Here is a 21127-nt window from a genome sequence, read left to right on the forward strand (position 1 = left end):
CGGTGCACGGATTCCAAAGCCCCGCGGATCGAACCGCGGCGATTTAAGTGTCTCGAATATTATCGACAGCGGGGCGGGCATTTTCACTTGGAAACCGATTTACCCAGCAACGTGGGAGTTGCCGGGATAATGACATCTCTAGACGTTTCAGACGCCCGATTTGGTATGACTTCTGTCGACTCCCGTTCACCGACAGCTGCTCGTGATTGCCCCTTTCAATCTCCGACAGGAAATTCCACGTTAAACCTCCAAACACCGCCGCGGAGCTCCACGGTGATCCGGCATTGATAGAGAATCAGCGAAATCGCGGTTAATCGTATTATTTTGCGCGCGGTAATTGTTAGAAAGTGGTGATAAATTTGTAGAGAGTGGAGCCAGAGATTCGGTTAGTCCATTTCGATGGTATTGATCGCGGTTTATTTCAGCGATATATTTCAGGTGCACAGATTTGGACCGTTAGGTTGATAAGTTGGAATGCATCGAAATCAATTTCAGATGAAAGGTTCGAACGTGCAAAAGTGGTAATACGTGTAGTTATATCTTGGATTCGTTATTAGTACTATTTGTTCGTTGCATCAGTTAAGCGGTTCGTGCTGAAACGATCCACTTAGCGGGCTCGTGATATTTAGAAATTTGGCCGGTGTATCGGATGCACAGAACATTAACTTTGTGATAAAGTTTGTCGGTGACAAATCGCGCGAGGTTGAAGAAGATCGCCCCTAATTTACGGCGCGTCAGCCTGCTCTACCAATTACACAATATCTTACTGAACTGCAGAGATCTTTGATCCACTAAAATTGTTACCTCCACGTGGGAGGCTTGCAAAATTATATCGTACATTTAATGCGCGACGGAAATAGCGGAATAAAGAAAATTTCAACGGGTTTCCGGCAATTACCAACGTCGCAGTCCGCAACAAACGCAACGCAATGATCGGCATAAAATCACGCGGGTAGTGTCGCGCAAATGTGCACGAATTTGCGAGGGGAAAAAAGAATGGACCGACGTGAACAAGAACAAGTATCTATCGAATTTACATACAGGTGCACTTTTCGTAAGAGAACATTCGATCCGCGTTTGTAGACGCGATCGAAATAACCGGCTGCCAAGAATGTTGGTATTTGCGTTTTCTTAATTGTCGCGATCGGTGAATTTATAATTATCGACAACGTTCCCAAGCGCTGATATGAATCTCGTGAATATTACAAAGTGTCGGTCGTTTCGATGAAAGGATACAAAGTTAGCATTCGCGAACGGAGGAGAACGCAATTAAAAGTATCGTAACTGGTACAAAAAGGTCATTTTATTATCTTGATACACATGTCCATGTAGCGCTCCAATCGTTGACAAGTCATAGCTTTCGAACGAGGTATGCATTGAAATTGAACGAAAGAATTTTACGATGTCGAAGCTTTTTCCTTAGTTATTCGCAATTATTCTACGATCTCCGATACTTTCTCAGATACGATCGCAGTTATGCGCAGCCCCTTAACGTTTTTCATAGCATACCTCGAGCGTATTCTTGATTGCAGTCGATCAGGCGCCAAATGAAGACTCCAAATAAGATGGCGACTGCACATTCTCATTGAATCTCATCGAGTTACACCAAGATATTTTGCTCGATTATCATATTTAATTATCACCTATCGTTCACTTAATTTATTCTAATCAGAAAGTCTTTGTTTTCATTTTGGAATCTTTATCGAACATTATTCTTTCTTTTGTACCATGGATCGCGTGGCAAAGGGTTGGAAGACACCGCTGATTCGACCGTGGAAACGTTCTCAGCGTTGCTCGCGGACCAGTCGAACTCCGTGCACTTCCTGTCCGATGTGAAACCTTCTGTCTGTCAATCGTTGTCGCGCTTAATCGTAACCGCCGTCCGTTCTAATTAACCACCGTGCAATCTACTCGTCACCGCCAGTCATGACTTCCATAAACTCTGAAACGGGAGAATTCGTGGTAATGAATACGCGCGTCAAAGCGCGCGTGTCGAAACACGGGTGGAAAGCCCATGGCACATACACGGAGAGTTATTACTCGGGCGCGGCGGTGATATTTCAACGGGCCTGATCGCCCGTTTAAAACAGAAAACCGAACCCGTTTCGTTTCTACGCCTCGAGTGAAAATACTCGAACCTGGTGCACGACAAGCGTTAATTAATTAACCAGGCTTGATGGATTCTTGGCAAACAACGTCGAGCCGTTCACGTTGCCTGCAATTTCCGACGTGCAACACGGTTTCCTGGGTTAGTTGTTCTTGGCGTGCACCGCCCGTGCCCGAATAATCAGATCGATCGCCTACCATCGAAGTCGAGCGTCCCTGAGCCGTCAGCGTCGATCTCCTCGATCATCATGTCCAACTCCTGCGGCGTCAGTTTGTCGTCCAACTCGTGGAGGATGTCACGGAACACCGCGGTGGTTATGTACCCGTTCCCCTCCTTGTCGTACAATCGGAATGCCTCGCGTAACTCCTGCTGCATCGCCTCTGAGTCCTCCTCCACTAGGAATCTGGCGGCCAGGATGCAGAACTCCTCGAACTCCAGTTGCCCGGATCCTGCGATGGATAGAAACGGTCGAATCGTTTCGTTGGACGACCCCCGCGAGTCTTCTATGGGTCTGCTTACCATCCTCGTCCACCTCCGTGATGATTTCCTTGAGCGTCTTCTCGCTGAGCTCGTAACCCAACATGGTCAATATCGTGCCCACCATGTCGGTACCTATGCTACCCTTTTTGTCGTGGTCGAAGGCGTCGAAGGCTTTTTTCAGAACTACAATGAATTTTATGGATGGTAGAGAATTGTTGGGTGTTCGATCTTCGTGAGCGTGGATACGTTCGTGTGAAATTACTTACGGCTGATTTGGTCCTTGGTAAGATCATCCTGAAATCATGAAACGTAAATTTATTAGAACTGGTTTTATTAAGTTACTCGATAGAGTTGTCCATTCGCGATGGTAAAAAAAAATGTAAAAATATGTTCGCATTCGCACTGAATCACTGTGTATTCGTGAACGCACCATGATGAAGTGACAAGTAGACGCACGAGTTAGGATTTGGTGTTAACAACACGACAGCGTCGACTGTCTATGCGGGTATGCACCAGATTCTGGCTCTCGACTTCTGTTTTATGTGGACATTAGGATGATCTTCTGGCACGTGATTGACCGGGTAATATCTAGGTAGGAACTGCAGCGGTTTTCAAATTTACCAAGGACACGCCCCACTCTCTTTCTCTCTGTTCACGGAACAGTGGCTTCCATTGTGCGAATTTCGTGGCAACGTACTCAATTTTCTTCCTGACCCCGGACGGTCCCGTCGCGTCCGTCGAGGCGACATTCCCCTCGAAACCGCGGTGCGTCGTAGCAAAAATCGTACAGGAAGAGATCGATTCGCTCGAATTACATAAATCCAAACGTTCGAACGCTTGTGTGTACACGCACTCGAGGGAAATATAGGAAAAAAAATTATATTTTTAAATATTTCAATTTCTCCAAATCCGTAAGAGGGACGTAACCGTTACCTAACCACGAGTTCGAACAATTTCAGGACTCAAATTTCTCTTACTATTTACTCATCGCTCGTGACGGCTGATCATTAGCCGAATATAATACGGCGCAGCATTTCACTTTTTTATGTAATTAGACATATAATAATAATTCTCATCGCGTTATCGCGATACCTTTCCGCGGCGTTTACACGTTCATTTATTTGCAACTTAATGCGGCGAGCGATGCAACTCGTTAATTTACAACTTAATCGCCGCGGCATTACATCATTGTAGCAGTGATATCCGCGGTGCGTTTATCTTGATCGCGCGATCGTGAGCCAAATAGCTGCGTGCCACCCTGAGGGCTGATTTCCTCGCTGTTTTCTTAAAATCGAAGTTTCGCAAGGCTCTCTCTCTCTCTCTCTCTCTCTCTCTCTCTCTCTCTTTCTCTCTGAGTCGCTTTCGCGGCGATCGAAAGCGCGATCCTCGATCGATACGGCGAGGAAAAACGGCGCGACAATAGGCGACGAACTTGGCTCACGGCCGGACACATCCGTGCTCGTCTCCCGAAACAATCCGGCGTAATAAATGGCATGTGCCGTATTCTTAGGCAGCTAATTATACGCTCATAATGTCCGGCACCGGGTAACGTATTAGCGCCGATTCTGGCATATTACTCGTTTCGATTCCCGAGAACGTATTGTTAACTTCACTAAGAGAATTCCTGGCTTCCCCCCTGCGAACAATCACGGTCGCGTGGACTATATTTGTCGTAGCTCGAGGGCGCACGTGTTATTATACCGATAGATATAGGCGTTCCTTACAACACGCTTTTACCGTTACGATATTCAATTGAACACCGCAATTTTCCAATAATAATAATAATAATAATAACGATAATAATAGCAAGGAAACGTGGCGCGTATCAGAGATTCGTAAAAGGAGTCGATAATGATTTAACGGGAGGCGGTTGAGGCGATTCAATTGAAGAGGCTGATGAAAGCGGTTTATCCACGCCGTGTTGCCTATTTCTTTATTGCTCTCTTCAAATGGCACTGTTTATTTATAGAAAGTATTACGCAAGCGATCTGAATAGCGACGGCATCGATCGCGAGCGATCGAGCCCCGCGTGGCATCGATCTGGGAGCACGGGTAACTTGACACAAATTGTATTTGCTATTTTTTTGTACTTTTATATCATCCTTATATGTACAGATTTACAATTATAATCGCTTATGAGTATGATGGTTCGATCCTACGGGCTGCGAGCAAAGTATGACGTGTATACGAGTCTATTCCTACGTATCGTTGAACCTCTCTCACGGTCTACCAATCTTCCCTTAATCACCGGATCCGAGCCAATTTCATCTAATGGCTAATAACGGCGGAATAGGAACGCGGATTTATATCGATCGATATAAGCCTGTTCCTCGAAACCATGCCCCGGCTATGAGACCCGTGGCGGCTGCCGTTTAATTCCGTCATAGATAGAAATACATTTTAGCCGATTGTGAGTCCGAAACCGGCGGACACGGCAGAAATACTTTCCCAGCTATATTCGCCATCTTAACGGGCATCACCTGCGAACCTTTTAACTTCATACTTTGCCAACAGTGCATAGATCTCTCGGTGAATCGTAGCTTCCACGCGTGGTAGGGCTGGCGGGCATCGTCGTTGCGTCGTATGCGTTCACGAGGGACGTCCGCCTCGTGCCAAGGTGATAATTTAGCCTGTCATGACCTCCATGAATTCTGCAACGTGAATCGAGCAGCGTTCGATAAATCCGCGCACGCACGCACGCCGATTGTAACACGATCCATTCGCCTCGATCATCGTCGCGCAGCTACGTACCCTCGAAGTCGACCGTGCCTGAGCCGTCCGCGTCCACCTCGTCGATGATCATGTCCAGCTCCTCAGGGGACAACGCGTCGTCCAGCTCGTGAAGAATGTCTCTGAACACGTCGGTGGTGATGTAACCGTTCCCTTCCCTGTCGTACAAACGGAACGCCTCGCGCAGCTCCTGCTGCATCGCCTCCGTGTCCGTGTCCTCCTCCATGAACTGCGAGGCCAAGCTGCAGAACTCTTGGAAATTGAGCTCCCCGGAATCTGAAAGACGACGAACGCTAGGCAACTGCTGGGTCGATCGCTTAATCTTGTTTTATGGATCGGAATTTGCGAACTTACTGAACGGATCGTATTCAGCGATGGTGGACAACAATTGATCGGAGGGAATTTTCATGCCCATCATGCCCAGAATGGTACCGATCGTGTCCGTTTTTATGTTCCCTTTCTTGTCCGGGTCGAACGCGTCGAATCCCATTCTCAGCTCTGTAACGAGACGTTTTATACAAATTCTTGTTCATCTCGCGACTCTGAGGATCTATCGATTTTTCTATACGAATACGGAGGTAATGGAAGAGAGGATTCAGATGGAGGAATGTAACACTCACGGGCAATTTGATCCTTGCTGAGTTGAATATCGTCCTGAAAGAAAAGAGTAAAATCAGTTGGTCCACTTCCATTGAAATATCGCTAATAGTTAATGATCGACTTTATTAGCTGATTAAACAAAGGATCGGTCAAACTTTCCGGTATCGCGGCAAGAAAATCAACGTTCCTTTACATAGTAAAACGTTATTGAACGGCGCTGCATAATTTAATGTATCCGGTAATACATCACGTTTAATGGCCTCCCTGATAATTACCATTGTTTGCCGTCGACTTGATATATTAACGAAAGTGTACTAGCCCGTACTAATCACAGGTATCACAGAAGTAATTAACAGGTCCCGTAAGAGCAATCGCCTCTGAACGACTCACTGTACCGATGGAAATGTCACACTGAGCCGTAGTAAACTAATTAGTAGAGCCGCACGAACGCAATCACGCATTCTTATTAGCGTCGATACTTAATCGCCAATCATCAGTCGACCCGAAGGCACTATAAAAAGATTCTTAATCGGGACCCTTTCATGGTACACGCTCCGTGGACCGTATAGTCTATTGACGCAACGGACGGGCTACGTCGCGGTCTAAATCAATCGATTTTCCACACTATATAATTGTTTACATTTCGTTGACAATGATACGAACGCTCTGCCATCCTCCCATTTAGCTTTCGCTCTGATTTTCGAGAGGAATGCCTCGCATTGCCCAACGTCTCTATCGCAACGTCGTCTCTTTCGTTCCAAACGCTGTACAAAAAGAAAGAACTACCATCGCATCGATGTTTATATATTTTTTACGGACAGCGTACGTAAACGAAAGTAATCCCATTAATACAGAACGAGCATAGCCGATGTCAGTCGCACGGCGACGGTATCAATCGTGGTCGAGCAGATCCTTGCGATGACCAGGGAGCAAAAACAATGGCGCGGTCGGTACTCGTTGGTGATTCATCGTTGTGTCAGGAAGCCGGTTTGCCGCAAAAGGGGGAAAGAGAGCGCGTGTTACGACGGGGGTTACATCATTTGGCAATGTCAAGCTCACGCAAATCCGGAACTGCGATTGGCAGTGGCTGTGGATGGCCGCGGTGACGCGCCGCTGCGTATAGCCGGGCATTTCCATGCCGCGCACGGTGGCCGAGCACGCAAACGGTTATACCGATTGCAGCCGGTCCGCAACAGTACAGCGGTTTGATATTGGCATTGCGTCCTTTTAGAGGATTGCAGTGGATTGCTAGCCCCTCGAGCGGATAAAAAAGCTCAGCTGGCAGCCGCTTCTCAGAACCAGACGCGGGGTCTGTGCCGGCCCTCTTGGCCAATCGGATAGAGCTTCGACGCGTTGCGTCGAACTACTGACCTAATCGTCAGAAATAAACGATGGTGATGGGGTCCGGCCAATGATAATAATCGCGGTGCGAGAACACGGTTCGAACCACGCGACGATGCGCGGAACGATAACGAGGGGGGGAAGAAGAGTAGGCGGAAGAACGAGGACAACGCGTTTCGTACGGCAAAATGGATTTATTCCCAAGACTTTCTCTCTCGTTGCGCGCGGGTACGCTGGGTACACTTGATCATTGAAATTGACATTGACACACGTATCTCTGGGCCGTCAGCCAAATGAAATACCGCTCGCCGCGCTGGGAAACCAGAATTATTTGTTTTCCCGTTGCAAAACGTGTAGCCTGTCTTGTAAACGACTTCAAAGGCGTTACTCGGGTATCGCGGGGCAGCCAGTGACGTAACGAGTGTCGAGTGTCGCGGGATGAAATTAAACGGTGAACATTTGGTAGTCGAGTTCATCCTTGGTGTCCACCGCGAGAGACAGGGAGGGTATCGCGTCAGAGGGATGCGGTGGTAATGGCGGCGCGACCGATTTCTCCTTCTCCAGGTCGCTCTTCATCCTCAGCAGTCGCCACGAGTCCAACTGCGACTCCGTCGGCTCGATCTCCGACACGTAACTGTGCTCGTCGCTGTGCAGGCTCATCTCAGACCTCCTGGACATTGGCGTGAGCGACTTCCGCGCAGGAGGCAGAGGAACCACGTACCCGTCCGTCTGCGACTTGCTCTCGTAAGGAGCCTCGTTCTCTCGTCCCTGCTTCTCGTCGTTCATGTCGACGCCTCTGGGCAGCACGATCGCGTCCACGTTCCTGTGCTTCACCACCATCACCCGTTTGTTACCGCGCAGCAACTTCGGGTGTCTCATGACCGTCAGAAACGAGAGCACACCGCCTACGATCAGCAGCAGAATAACCGACAGAGCGCAAGCAATGAACACCAAACTCTTGTCCGAGTTGGTCAACCAGGTCCTGGCTCCGTAGGTGGGATTGGTGGTCGCAGCCAGACAGTTCAACGGGGACGCGGTACCTTCGTTATCGTTGAGCAAACAGATAGTATACGTGGTGTCAGGATCGATATTCCGCACCAGATAAGAGCTGTTCACGTTTTTTACACAGCTCAACGAGCGATTCGTGTCGTCGTTGCTGAACCAGAACAACGTCACTCCGTCGTCCATGTCGGGTAGCTGTACGAGTAGACTCTCGTCGTGGACATTGGAGATGGAGAAGTTGGGGAACCGCGATTGGAACGGTAGAGTATCGGCGGATAATAATTTCCGCGAGCCAACGGTGCTCAGGCGATCGTAAGCGGATGTGCAGGTTACTTCGACGGTCTCCTTGATGGTGGTTGGCATTGGGGTGGTGGTTTTGTCGGGCTCGGTCGAGTCAGGCTTCGTATGTCGAGGGGTTGTCACAGTTACGGTGGAACTTGTCGGATAACAGAATTCTGCTGTAGTGAACGACATCCCAGCGTTTATCTGAGGCGTTTTGCAAGTTGGGATTTGGACGAGCATAGATAGATGGGAGCGAATTAAGTCCTGCATCCATTTCAGATCGCACTCGCATCGCCAGGGGTTGTTGTGTATGCCCAGTTTGAAGTTAGCGTGGTAATCAACGGCGTTCAGCAGGGAATTTGCCAGACCTTCTGGCAACGAAGCGATGTTGTTGTCGTTCAGCATCATCTGCACTATCGACGAGATCATCGGCTTCAGGACGTCGTCCGACACCGTCTTCACCTTCGAGTTGTCCAGGTAGAGCGACTTCACCGCTGACACTCCAGTGAACAACTGAGCGTCGATCACAGGTATGGAGTTCCCTCGTAACGATAACATTTGAAGATTCCACAAACCGTCCGGTGTACCCGTTATATTTCGAAGTACCTCTCGATCGTCGATGGCCTCGTCCAGTTCCAAACTGGTCAGGGAGCTCGCCAACGGTTCGAGCAAGTTGAATTCGGCAGACTTGATCAAGTTCCGCTGGATGACGAGGCCCTGCAATTTGTTCAGGTGACGGAACATCGATGCGCGCAGGGCGGCCAGATTATTGTTGATCATCGTGACTTTTCGCGTCTGGTCGTAAATGGACGAGAGGAACGCGTCATCCTCTATTTCGCGGAGGCTACAGCTGCTGAACGTCAGCTCTTCAATCGACACGCTGGTGCGCAGCCAATCCTTCCGCAGCGTGTTCCCCGGGAACACGCAACTGTCGAATGACAGTGCCACAGATTGAAAGTTCTCGCACTGAAACTGCACGAAACATCGCTTAATGTAATGGCCAGCTGTCGAGACTTAATGCGCGCGTAATTATTAGGCAGAGTTTATCTTGTCACATCTCCAGTACCTTGAAGTCGCTCTCGATGAACTTCGACGCCACCGTTCCAGGGTCGATGTTCCTTGGGATGGACGAACAGCTCACAGCATTGCAAGGTGTGATCCTGCAGTAAGTCGGCGTCGCTGCCTGTTCGATCGAATCGTTGGTGATTCGTTGAAATCGGGACGATTCTTCATCGATGTCGTCCTTTAAATCTCCCGCGAGTCCCGAGTCCTCCGTCGTTTGGTCCTTCAACACACCCCATAACGCGTATCGTATCCACAGTGAGAACGCGAGGAGTCCGAGCACCGAGGCGATCGCTAGAACTTTTCGCCATGCAAAACTGCGTTCGTTATCGGATATTCTTAATGTCAAACGAGCCTGCGACTCGGTTGAAGAGGACACGTTTTCGTTCAGCGACGAAAACGCGGATGAATATTCAATACCTGTTTAGCTCCTGAGGATCGGGAAGCAAGGCACTCGAGATGCGTAACTTTCTTACGAACATATTCTGTGCACGTCTTGTCGATACTTCGCGCAGAAACGACGGTCGCGACTGGCGATCTGGCGGATACGGAAACTTAATCTAATTGCGGTGCAACGCGCGGCGATCGTATCCACGTTACCGATCGATTGATGTTATCGCCCGTACTGTTAACCGAATTTGAACAGAGGGATTTTTGGGCTGAATGTTTTGCGTCATTTGGAACGCGTCACGATGTATAATAATTCCAACTAGTCACGATACATCCGTGCTCGCTGTTATCGCATTCTTTTATTGTAACAAGTCGTAGTTACGAATACAGTATCTATAGTACACAGATTTAGATATTACGCATAGCTCTCAAGGTGCATATTTTGAAGGCCAGAGCGACATTGCATTCGTCATCTATTGTTGCGACTGGAATACCAACGTTACTTTTAATTTATTCAGCAGGCAAATGTCATAGCGGAGGAAATGCACTTACTGGAGTCCGCGCATGTCTCGACTATTTTACGAACGAACATATTCGCGTCGAAATCGTTGCCGTACGTTTGGTCGATGCTGTCCGTTATCCTTTGAGCGTCGAGGTCGGAGCCTGTCATCTGAATGAAACGTTGAAATCGAAGTGTTCGCTCACCTCGACTCTATCTCTGTATACGATACATAAAGTCGTCTTACCGCGGCACGCGACTGCAAGGTACAAGCTAAGAAGCATCCGTATCTCCTGAACTCTCCGTCTTCGTTTATTAACTCGATTCTTTTCTCTGATGAACGACGAAGTCTAGTCAATTCCGCTACAATTTCACACGTGACTTTATCATCACAACAGAATAATTATTAACACGCCAGTCGCTTACCAATTGTAACGTTCGAGCGATCCATACACACCGCGACGTCTTCTGAGACAGCCACTCTCGCGCGTGATTCGATCAAGTTCCGATGAAAAATTACCTAGAGTCGACATTGCGATACATAGTTTAAACTAACGAGTGTGTCGTACGTTCGCGAGCGAGATATATCCGTGCTTACGTAACAAAAGACACAGCTAACAAGAAACGGCACATTCTTCATGGTTGTAGCCTAAAGTTCCCTCGAAGTGCGACTATCTCGTAACGAGTTTCTCTCCGCGCAAACCTTTATACCTTCTGTTTTAGGTACTTGTGTGGCCTCCAGTTTGACAGCGCGTAGCGCAAGAAAATTGACAACACCCGTGTCAGATTCGTATCGAAGGAGATAATTACATTCTGATTACGAAATTGCACGTTGTTGATGCTTTTTCTGGACGCGCGCACATGCAACGGGTAATTACAATAGCCAGTCGCGGGTTACGTAACGGGCAATAACACCACTGAGAGAATTATTCACTGGGAATAATTCCGTCCGGCTGAACATGATCTCCTAGTCTCTGTCCATAGATCAAACAGAATTCGCGAAAGAAGGAGACCAAGGAAAATGAAAGGACTCTGATGGGGCCCAGCGCTATAAATCAGCAGGAACTTTTATCTCTTTTCGTTTATTGCACCCAACTCGTCGACATACTTTCGCGGACCGACTGAGCGATCGATCCGTTCGCAATTCAAATCACGGTAGACACAAAAAACCAAGCAAACGCTTCCACAGACTTGTCTCTGGCTTCTAGTAAATCTTGCGCGTATTGCCTCGAAATTGATTCGAACAACCGTTTACTTATCCTCATAAAACGGGCAGGCAATTATGCTCTTCGTACACTTCGAAGTACCATAAATACGCATAATAAGCGTAACATCGATTGGTCACATAAAATCGACGTAGACGACAGTTTCGACGGACTGAACGTGGGAACGTGGGCCCTGCGGAACCGAACAATCGCCTCATCGACACTTGCAACAGTTGTAAAACGACACATTGTCCCGTTCCTCCTTGACTTCCTCGTCGACAGTGTTCGCCAGCGGTCTGCCGCGCGTTTCCGGCAGTATCGCGCACAACAGGCCCGCCATTAACGCCAGGCAGCCGCAGAGCGTGGTGGGCCCCCACCAGACAGCAGCCCCTAATAAATCAGCGACGTAAGGCGCGGCCACGCTTCCGACATGGGACATCGCGGAATTCGTGCCAACCGCGGAATTCCTGCAGACCTGTCGCGCAAAAGAAGTCAGCTGCGGGGTTTAATTGGATTACCGCGTGTCACGGAACAGTGGTATCTCTCAATTAGAGCTAACGAAGCGTAATCCGGCGGGACCGGTAACGCGGGACTTTCCATACGGATAAAAGCCATGATTTCTTCTAATTAGCCCGTAGAAAGGATTAAACATTCTCCTAGGCGTAGCCAGAAGTAAAAGCGAGTAACAGACTGTGCTTACCGTGGGGAAAAGCTCCGAGCTGTACAGAATAACGATGCCGTAAGCAGCCGACGCGCTAAACCGCCCGATCAGGGATACGACCATAATCGCGTTGCTGTCCGCGGTTGGGATTGCTAGAATAAAGAGCAGACACAGCGCAGCGATCACGTATAAAACCGTGCTTCCCAGTCGACGTCCCATCAGCATCAGAATTGGCGTTGGTATCAGGTACGCTGGTATCTCGGTCAGACCCATCACTAACACGTAAATATATCGATTCGCCGAGAAATTGTTCACATTTAACGCTGAAAAGATAGAATGGTCATTAGTGAGCAATGATTCGTTTGATAAAATGTACGATTGGAGTTCTCGGGGGCGATCTCTAAATCGTTCGCGTGGGTAAACGGAAGTATTGGACTACCCAGTGCATAGTATGTCAGAGACGCAGTCATCCACGTGAAATTCGTGATAAGGATTCGCTTTCGCAATTCCCCGTTGCTGACCAGCAGACGAAAACCTCTGATATTTTTACGTAGCTGCTCTCTGGTGGATGCTTCTCTGGTAGATGTTTTAGGGGTGAGAATCACGTCATCCGAATGTTTGAACTCGTGATTTTGCATGGCTGACGCCAACGTCGCGGTGGAGTTCCTCTTGCTCGCCTTATCGATCAACATTTTTGCTTCCTTGCGACGATTATGCGCTATCAGCCATCGCGGGGATTCTGGCATAAACCTGCGAGAGTTTGCGAGCAACGCGTCAGTTCGATATCTCGCGCGGTTAATCGTACGGTTAAACCTTCAATTCGAGCGCGATGAGTTTTTATAGTAATTGCAGATAACGAGGAATGCGGGCTTACCACAAGTGTATTAGCAACAGCAGAGCGGGTAAAGATATCGCTAATTGAATGTGCCTCCAATCGTGCAACAAATACGCTACACCCGGCACGATTACTATTCCTGTAGCATACCCGGTGTTGTAGGCGATCCCCATCCACTGTCTGTGCTTCTCGTTCGCCACTTCTGTAACTGTACGATCGAAATATTGCTAAGCTCGAATATAGTCGGTTGAAGGTACAACTTACGCGTCGTGAAAGCTGAGTACTGTATCGCGGCGTGACTGACGCCATTGATCAGCCTCGAGGCCATAAAACCCCAGTACCAAGGCACAATCGCACCTGCTGGCCCAGAAATGATTAATAGTATTATACCAATGACGTAGCTGATTTTTCGACCGTATTTGTCCGCGAAGATTCCAAAAAACGCGCTGCCCATTAATTTCCCAAGGGATAGAGCCATATGGGTGCTCGAACGGTCCGCGCTCTTGTCGCAGACCAAGTCCCACTGTAACCATTATCGATAGAAATAATCAATAACACTCTCGATCAACAATTGTCGCGGTATCAACTGGTAAACTGGTTGATCAATCTCGTATAGGGAATTGCTTTACCATAGTAGTGCTTCATCTGGATTCGCAGTTTATATACTTTTTACATTTGCTTTCTGTACACTAGGTAACAAGTTAATTGTGAAATTAATAAGAGTTCCAATTTTGTTTCGCAAAAGTATGAGCGAAAGATTTTCGAAAATCAATGTCGAGTGACTTACGACAGCACTGAGGATTTGATCACGAGTTTTATGCAACAGATGTCACTGCCAGTACCTTACAGGATAAGGGTTGGACGATGGCAGGATAGGGGTAGTTTTCGGAAAGCGCGATGCGTTGGATGACATTGTTACAAACACGTGACCCGATAAATAGGAAAATATGAGACTCACGTCTTGTACGAAGGACGTTCCGTCGATGTCACTTGCGAAGTTTCTTACTTCGCAGGGGATCGATCGAGGTAGAGGGTTCGAAAGTGTGTACTCTAAAGTTTTCTCGAATCCAATACGCGCGAAATTGTCATAATCGTAATCGTACATCGTGCACTCGCTGGACGAAGATATATTTCTTATTTCTTCGTCTGTCCAATTCGCGGCGGTTAAGCTTGGTACTGCACACCAATGGGTGGGGACCTGAGGAACACTAATTGTCATTTATAATCGTACATGCAAACGTGGATCAGCTGTTCAATGTGAAAGCGATAGTTGTGGATAATACGTCTTCTAATCTTACTTCAGCGATGAATATATAAGACATGGAGTGCATCCCGTTGAATATCGTCGGTGTGAGTGTAAAAATGAATATGATCCATAAAAAATTGGACCCACGACCGAGCATGTCAAGTGCCTCCAGAAGAGGATCCGTGGCTTTCGCCTTTACCATATCGATACTTTGATCATTGGACATGTTTCTTTCTGAAAATGCGATGATAGTAAAAATGCTTTGTTCATAATTATTTGTAATATAATTACCTTGGCAACAAACACTTTGCAGCATCAGAATTGCTTCTGTAAGCAAAAGAAGCATAGGAGAAGAAGAAATTACTAACCAGTTATTACATCCATTCCAAAATTGACTGTTCCGTGTCATCTCTTAATTTTAACGTCGATAGGAATCGTCTATATATTTGTATCCCATTCATTAATACTTTTTCATTGTCGCTATCATAGAAAAATTACTATCATCGTGTTGGGCAAACTGATCTTAACACTTGGAGTAACTGCTTGATCACTCGCTTTTATCGTTCACCAATATAGTAATTAATTTAATACCGTCAACATAATTTCGCTACATTTTTACAATGTTTATTGCATCGAAAGTCTCCGTGCTATCGCGTACGAGCAACTGACGACAGGCCGCCGTTTCCATCGCCACGTCACTCAACGTTTAGATAAGCAAGTGTCTTCTCAGGTGGCGATGTTACGCGCGTCGATTCTGATGTACGTCGCATGATAACGATAACCTCGATTTCCAAATGGTCCACCTGATGTACTCGACACGAGTCTACACCTAACACACTGACCATGCACCTCGACGACTTCACAGCCTTCGCTTCAACAGCCATTATCCACTTACTTTTTCAGTGAAGGGTATTTAATGCAAATTGCACTTCGTGCAATCTCACGGTTCGTGCTGATCGCTGCATTCAAAATACATTTTACCCCTCGCATTTGCACAAGAGAATTACACGTGGCACCGAAGCTTTATCTAAATCCAACAGATTTCCACACTCGGCCCGGTTAAACTGGAAGCTTGTTTACGACTGATTCGAGTGTTATCAGCAACAATTACAAGAACAATTTAATCGATATGCACCGGTACGTTCGCGTTCAATATCCACGGATTTACTTATTAAACGTGCGACTGTGCGTTCGCGGAATTAAAGACACACCTGAGTTTTTCACGACGCAGCCAGTTCGATGAACCGTTAGAAAATTGTGTCTGCAACAACCGCGGTCGCTAAAGCGTGGCAAAAATAGCGTTTGAAAGAAAGCAGGTGGCAGCACGTTCCTCGTTCTACGACGACAAAAATGTTTCTTTTTTTTTTTTCTTGACTGGGGTTGAGAACGAGGTCCATGGCGACGCGAAACGATGGCTACGTTACTGGATGGTTTATTAGATATCGCCGGATGCATTAATTTCGAATTTATCAGGCGAAGAAGCTTGTTATGGGGATTAACGTAGGTGTTTTCGTCTGCTGAATCTCGAAGAGCAAACAGAAGGATTGATTAGAGGGAATTTTGTGATTGCATAAAGACAACCAACGACTGACTAATTTATCACACGATATCACACTTTTACCCTGTCTATCTCTATACAGATTAACAATTCGTTAGAAAACACGCTGATCGTATGGCACTAGCGGGATTCTACGTTCTATTATGTACTGATTTGTACTCTTCGTATCATAGGAACGTCGTAGACTAAGTAAAAAAACGCGTTTGCTATGTGATTCAAGGCTCTCAGCCAGGCGTCCATCTTGTATCTAATTTCCATTGAGATCGAAGGGGCTTCTCTTGACTCCTCGGCATCCTCCAACCTGCAAAATAACGAATTTGGAATATTCCTCTCACTCAAGTAACTTAATCTCTATCGTAAAATCCTATTGCAAGATTGTTCAGTTAGTTGCACGATAGCTAAGCTACGATAGCTTAAGCTGCTCGAAGAACAAGCAAATATTTATTTATACATCCAGCGATCGAGGCAGCGATGTCTACGATGTTGCAAAGACCACAGAATCATCAAATACCCGTCTGTTTCTAATTGTTCCTTCCTCTGACTGTTGTACGTGTACATGTAGCAGGCAGGATAAGCACTCGTCGTCTTCACTTTGTGAAATCGCCCTGTCCCTATCGGAATCGACGATCCCTTCGAGACGATCGTATCGTGTCCTTGTTCCTCGTCGTTGTAAGCCACCTCGCCCTCGAGAACCGTCAACGTGACGTTGGTGAAGTTCTTACTGATGTAATTGTCCAAATGCATGCCTGGAAAGTCCGCGACGAAGAGGACGTCGGTGTCGTTCGACCAGGTGTAAACGTCTCGTTGGATTTCCTCCAGTTTGTGCCTAAGGAACGAACGAAGTGAGAATCGATGCACGCGATGCACGAGATTCGTTCACTCGTAGAACTCGTTTGCACCTGTACGAATTATATTGCGAGAGGAGAGGCATCAGAAACGAAATTGGCTTAAACGGGTGCCAGTCCACTGTCAGCAAGTCGACGTTTGGGTTGAACATTCGTTGTTGGAATCTTCCATTGAGCGAGCACCACACGTCGATGTAGATGCTCAGGTTCGACGACAGCCTCGACCACCCTGACTTTCTGTCGCGTCGCAGATTCTCGAGTACTTGATTCTCTTGTTCAATCAAATTATCCTGTAAACGTTTCATTGTTCCGTATAGAGTTCAGGTAAATTACTTCTTTCTTGAGTGTAAGGCGACGTGACGATGCGTACCTTCAAACAGAGGGCGTATTGCCTGACCATGTCGCCGTGTTTCTCCCATCGATTCGATTGCACCCACGCTTTGGGATCCAGGTAACGATCCTCGTTGCTCACGTTGTCGTGGACTTTGATTACCACGAGTATGGTGTCCCAAACGTGGACCATCATGTCCCAGGAGTATCCGTACATACCTGGTACCCAGTTATTGTAACCCTTAAAGTAGTATAAATACATTAGCACACGAGCAGAAGATTGGTATCTGTAATTAATGTAGTTAGAAGATAATTGTTAGCGTACCTTCGTGATAAAGTGCGAGTATGGTAAGAATAATTGCAAGAACACGTGAAATAATAGCAGAGAGACCACGAAATTTTGCTTTCCAGTCGTTTTCGTCAATCTTTTACCGATTTCACTGCATCTCGGAGTAATTGCTGGCTTCGTCGACGTTACATTTTCCTGGATACCATTGTTCACTTTATTATCCACTTGTTCGCAAGAATCTCCCAACAGAGTTGTCGAAGTATCGTCGTGGTCTTTTACATTCTGATTATTTACAACAAATGGAACGGCACAGTTGCGTTTAAGGAACGATACGAGCTTTCGCGGCCAGTCTGGGCTGCAAAAGAGCGGCATTGTCGCAAGGCACACGTATGGAAACATTCCTGGAGATAAACACTGAAATTAATACACGATACTCGTACGATCGCTCGTTCGTTGCACGTTGTATCGATTAGGAATACGATTACTCACCGATGCTGAACAATCTCGAGTTCATTAAGTGAAAAGCCGTGCAAGAGATCATCGCAGGGATGCGGGTCTTATCGAGCAGCATGCAAAATCCGACCGTAAGGTCAAAGATAAACCCAGACCAGTGAACTATGAAAAAGTCAGTCTGCTCGGTGGTCAAGAATAATCTGGAATTGACGCGATGTTTTTATTGATCGTTCGAAAAAGTATAATTGTACACTTTCGATAACGGTACAATCTGACTCGACACGTGGCGTTCGCTTTAAATTGCACCTACTTGAACGGGCTGAACACCCAGTGCCTTGACAAATTCGTCATGGCGTAGCCTGACAGCCATTCCGCGCTCGATTTCTTCAGTCCTGCTATAAAGTACAGCGCGAAAAACTGGAACCTTAGAATGGAATAGTTCCACAACGGCGCGGTGTTTCTCACGGTGTCTTTCGACTTGACAGCGTCCAATGCACTGCAACAGGACAATTCGTCGAACGTTTCATTCCATAGAATTAACTCTAACTCCGAGGATCTAACCAAGTCAAACAAATGTTAATATCAACCGTCTACGAAGTACGAATCTCCTCGAGAATTTAAAAAGACTTGTAAACCAGCTTCTTTCACGTGCCAGTTTTTCTATTCAGATTCCCTTCAAAACTCACAAGTACTTGTTAGCCTCCGTACCCCAGAGCAGAGTGGCGACGATCCCGTAGAGGTACGTGTGATTGTTCCAGTAGCTCTTATCCAGCAGGAAGATGTACCAATATGGGACTACGAAACAGCCGCAGGCTAGTTTGAACCGCCAGCCAAGCATGATCCCAAAAGCGCCCATCCACATTACGGTGTAGACGAGTATCATCCAGGGTAACGTGGGAGCTTTCATCCCGTGGATCAACGGGAAATGGCATTCCATAGGATCGCCCCATTTCATGTCCACGTCTGACAGTCCTCGTTCCTCGACGACGTCCAGTACCATGCACAATCCTGGACATTATTCTTTAAAGTCGCGCAGCAATTGAATGTTTTACCTGATTCGTTGTTCTGTGCTTGAGAGACGCTTACCAAAAACCGCTCGGACAACACCCAAACTGGCTGGATCGGTGGGTCGATACAGGAGCGTGGTGAATTTCTCGAGAGACGAGACATCGTTCAGGCTGAATCCGCACAGCGTCTCGAAGCTGCTCTTGGCCGAACACGGGGCGAAATGTCTCTCTTTATCGTGTTTATCGTGTCCATTTTTAGTCTCTGAAGTAGAACATCGGGAGCTGGCCAGCTGTCTACTTTTCCTCCACATAGCTGGTGAGGCATCGAACTGAAAACGAGAGAAACCAGATGAGGATGCGTCCCTCGAGCACCTAAATCATTTTCCCTTTCACTGCGAGATACTCGTAATAATCGGAGACGCGAGAAACGCGAACGCGCGAGCACGACGTGGAAACGTGGCGAAAAATCGGCGAGTTTCCGGATTCCCAGGCGTTCATCGATGAAAAAGATTCGAACGCGACGAACGTAATTGAAATATTTACTCGGTGCTGGCGATCCAGGGGGGCAAAAAAGCAGGAACTACGCGCGACGCGAGGCCGAACGAAAGTGAATGTGCCGCGAAATGGCGCGAGGAATGAAACGAGCGTGTACAGACGGGATCGAGCTCACCTAGAGGCGGCCAGCCGAAGCCAGAGTGGATGGAACCGGTCCGATGCCGATGTATCGAAGGTTGCTCGACTTCTGCGCGGCTCCCAGCTTCCAGGACTAGCCCCAGAAGAAGAAATTCCGGTGGCTGAGAGAGAGCAGGAGCACCGTCGCCAGGCAACGTGCTCGATTATTGACCCGCGCCCGCGCAATAATAATATATTATCGGGCATTCTTGTGCACTGCGCTCAGGTTCATCGATGCACACTATCGGTCGATACTCAAAAAATGTCGTCTGTCCACTGAGTATGCTGCCAATGGGAAATTTACTAGACTGTACTCTCTGCGATACACGCGGATGCATCCTTGAAGTTGCAGTATTATGCTGGAGAATATCTTTGCAAAATTTAAATTCTTTTTACATTGCAAGATCCGCGTAATTTTTGTTCGTTACATATCATTGGTTCGTTAGCGTGGTACGTGAAAGTTTGATATGAGAAATGTATTTAGAGGTAGATATTAGAGTATGGGATCTTGTGGACAGGCGTTCAGTTTTGTTTAGATTTGAGTGATTAAGTGAATTCGTAATAGTTTTCGAGAAACTTACGCTGGCGAGTTTGAAAAGATTGGAATATTTTATAATAATAATCGAAACTGGCTTTCGCCAGTTATACGTCGCGCGATTCTGTTTAAAAATACATTATCGACGTCCACTTATCTCGGTTATTACCAATACAATGTATAATTATATAACAATGTCTGAAGGAATAACAAATGCTCTCAATGCACGAGTGATACTAGAAAACACCACGTTAGATTACGTTCGACTATGCTTCGCTTTAAATATCCTTCCCTCGTTATCGAATATGCGCGATATAAATATTTTTAACCAATAATTAACATTACTTTTCCACCGATTTTGCGAACAAAGCGAAGGTATTGATGAAACGAAGATGAGATTTCTTATAATTCATTTAATTCGTGAATAACGAGCCATCTTAATCATCGAGATTGATACGGGAAGGGTTAAAGGAAATTAGGTCCTCAGGCGACCCACCATTATACGCAGGATCCTTACTTTTCATCTAGAAGTTCCTATGGGATCCAGGACGAGGATCCGTAACATTAATTCGAATCGTTTCCGCTACAACGCATCGTTTAACCCTTTCCCTTCGACAAGTTGATGAATAGTCAACAGATTTTCATTTATCGCTTCGTCAGCGAACGAATTGCAACCCCTCTAACGATTCTCGTCGCAAATCGGCACGCTTTTGCATAAAAATAAACGTACGCGGAACAGACGAAGGGGGGGAGAGATGGTGCAACGGTATAATTCGTATCAGAGAACAACGATTACGCAGTTTTTGAACGAGCCAACGAGGTCTCGCCGACCTCGCAGCTGGGGTGTTCCTAATGAATGGACGTAGCTTCGCGTTCGAAATCCCCAACGGCCGTTTTAAAGCCGTAAAACAAAGGGCTGATTTATTTCAGCACGCCCCTCAATCTGTCTCCGTGGACCACTTTTGATTAGTGCTGCCTCTTCAAGGTTCGAGCCTCTG

General features: G+C 46.9%; 5 protein-coding genes across 8 annotated transcripts; all 5 read right to left on the bottom strand.

The window, feature by feature from the left end:
* Nucleotides 1-1819: 1819 nt before the first annotated feature.
* On the bottom strand, nucleotides 1820-19801 carry Gc (gamma-glutamyl carboxylase). Of its 3 annotated transcripts, XM_076898411.1 has the most exons (12): nucleotides 19002-19248; nucleotides 18602-18923; nucleotides 18226-18411; nucleotides 17952-18115; nucleotides 17499-17863; nucleotides 17214-17414; nucleotides 16898-17133; nucleotides 16704-16824; nucleotides 2854-2881; nucleotides 2627-2770; nucleotides 2305-2556; nucleotides 1820-1942 (listed from the first exon to the last, which is right to left on the bottom strand). In XM_076898411.1, the coding sequence occupies exons 1-12, from the start codon at nucleotides 19231-19233 to the stop codon at nucleotides 1908-1910; spliced, it is 2286 nt and encodes a 761-aa protein (XP_076754526.1). In that variant the 5' UTR covers nucleotides 19234-19248; the 3' UTR covers nucleotides 1820-1907. The 3 variants fall into 3 exon arrangements, with proteins under 3 accessions (XP_076754526.1, XP_076754528.1, XP_076754527.1); XM_076898412.1 differs by lacking the exons at nucleotides 1820-1942; nucleotides 2305-2556; nucleotides 2627-2770; nucleotides 2854-2881 and adding exons at nucleotides 16028-16299; nucleotides 19593-19801 and having other exon boundaries at nucleotides 16510-16824; nucleotides 19002-19251; XM_076898413.1 differs by lacking the exons at nucleotides 16704-16824; nucleotides 16898-17133; nucleotides 17214-17414; ... (3 more) ...; nucleotides 18602-18923; nucleotides 19002-19248 and adding an exon at nucleotides 3018-3144.
* Tpnciiib (troponin C type IIIb) lies at nucleotides 4655-5971 on the bottom strand. Its single transcript, XM_076898454.1, has 4 exons — nucleotides 5938-5971; nucleotides 5672-5815; nucleotides 5339-5593; nucleotides 4655-5238 (listed from the first exon to the last, which is right to left on the bottom strand). The coding sequence occupies exons 2-4, from the start codon at nucleotides 5805-5807 to the stop codon at nucleotides 5213-5215; spliced, it is 417 nt and encodes a 138-aa protein (XP_076754569.1). The 5' UTR covers nucleotides 5808-5815; nucleotides 5938-5971; the 3' UTR covers nucleotides 4655-5212.
* Nucleotides 7492-10086, bottom strand: LOC143425414 (uncharacterized). The gene is made up of 3 exons (XM_076898158.1): nucleotides 10025-10086; nucleotides 9609-9921; nucleotides 7492-9514 (listed from the first exon to the last, which is right to left on the bottom strand). Exons 1-3 carry the CDS (start codon nucleotides 10084-10086, stop codon nucleotides 7703-7705), a joined length of 2187 nt encoding a protein of 728 aa, XP_076754273.1. The 3' UTR covers nucleotides 7492-7702.
* Nucleotides 10403-11133, bottom strand: Obp12 (odorant binding protein 12). Its single transcript, XM_076898159.1, has 5 exons — nucleotides 11092-11133; nucleotides 10920-11013; nucleotides 10741-10856; nucleotides 10547-10664; nucleotides 10403-10479 (listed from the first exon to the last, which is right to left on the bottom strand). The coding sequence occupies exons 1-5, from the start codon at nucleotides 11131-11133 to the stop codon at nucleotides 10403-10405; spliced, it is 447 nt and encodes a 148-aa protein (XP_076754274.1).
* On the bottom strand, nucleotides 11336-15325 carry LOC143425534 (organic cation transporter protein). Of its 2 annotated transcripts, XM_076898422.1 has the most exons (8): nucleotides 14809-15325; nucleotides 14493-14674; nucleotides 14153-14392; nucleotides 13459-13717; nucleotides 13234-13402; nucleotides 12799-13109; nucleotides 12399-12682; nucleotides 11336-12173 (listed from the first exon to the last, which is right to left on the bottom strand). In XM_076898422.1, exons 1-8 carry the CDS (start codon nucleotides 14822-14824, stop codon nucleotides 11913-11915), a joined length of 1722 nt encoding a protein of 573 aa, XP_076754537.1. In that variant the 5' UTR covers nucleotides 14825-15325; the 3' UTR covers nucleotides 11336-11912. The 2 variants fall into 2 exon arrangements, with proteins under 2 accessions (XP_076754537.1, XP_076754538.1); XM_076898423.1 differs by lacking the exon at nucleotides 14809-15325 and having other exon boundaries at nucleotides 14153-14402; nucleotides 14493-14627.
* Nucleotides 19802-21127: the final 1326 nt, after the last annotated feature.

This window comes from Xylocopa sonorina, chromosome 7 (genome assembly GCF_050948175.1).
Source record: "Xylocopa sonorina isolate GNS202 chromosome 7, iyXylSono1_principal, whole genome shotgun sequence".
NCBI lineage: Eukaryota > Metazoa > Arthropoda > Insecta > Hymenoptera > Apidae > Xylocopa > Xylocopa sonorina.

Coding starts and splice junctions, on each gene's coding strand:
- Obp12 (XM_076898159.1), bottom strand. CDS start 11,133: ATGAAGAATGTGCCGTTTCTTGTTAGCTGTGTCTTTTGTTAC. Junction 10,857..10,919: donor TCGCTCGAACGTTACAATTG/GTAAGCGACTGG, acceptor GTGAAATTGTAG/CGGAATTGACTAGACTTCGT. Junction 10,665..10,740: donor CCTTGCAGTCGCGTGCCGCG/GTAAGACGACTT, acceptor CGTTTCATTCAG/ATGACAGGCTCCGACCTCGA.
- Gc (XM_076898411.1), bottom strand. CDS start 19,233: ATGTGGAGGAAAAGTAGACAGCTGGCCAGCTCCCGATGTTCTACTTCA. Junction 18,924..19,001: donor TGTTGTCCGAGCGGTTTTTG/GTAAGCGTCTCT, acceptor AATAATGTCCAG/GATTGTGCATGGTACTGGAC. Junction 18,412..18,601: donor ACGGAGGCTAACAAGTACTT/GTGAGTTTTGAA, acceptor GTCCTGTTGCAG/TGCATTGGACGCTGTCAAGT.
- Tpnciiib (XM_076898454.1), bottom strand. CDS start 5,807: ATGGGATTCGACGCGTTCGACCCGGACAAGAAAGGGAACATAAAAACG. Junction 5,594..5,671: donor CGCTGAATACGATCCGTTCA/GTAAGTTCGCAA, acceptor GTCGTCTTTCAG/ATTCCGGGGAGCTCAATTTC. Junction 5,239..5,338: donor AGGCACGGTCGACTTCGAGG/GTACGTAGCTGC, acceptor TTCACGTTGCAG/AATTCATGGAGGTCATGACA.
- LOC143425534 (XM_076898422.1), bottom strand. Junction 13,403..13,458: donor GTACTCAGCTTTCACGACGC/GTAAGTTGTACC, acceptor TCGATCGTACAG/TTACAGAAGTGGCGAACGAG. Junction 13,110..13,233: donor CTGTTGCTAATACACTTGTG/GTAAGCCCGCAT, acceptor AAACTCTCGCAG/GTTTATGCCAGAATCCCCGC.
- LOC143425414 (XM_076898158.1), bottom strand. CDS start 10,086: ATGTTCGTAAGAAAGTTACGCATCTCGAGTGCCTTGCTTCCCGATCCT. Junction 9,922..10,024: donor GATCCTCAGGAGCTAAACAG/GTATTGAATATT, acceptor TAACGAACGCAG/TTTTGCATGGCGAAAAGTTC. Junction 9,515..9,608: donor TCATCGAGAGCGACTTCAAG/GTACTGGAGATG, acceptor TGTTTCGTGCAG/TTTCAGTGCGAGAACTTTCA.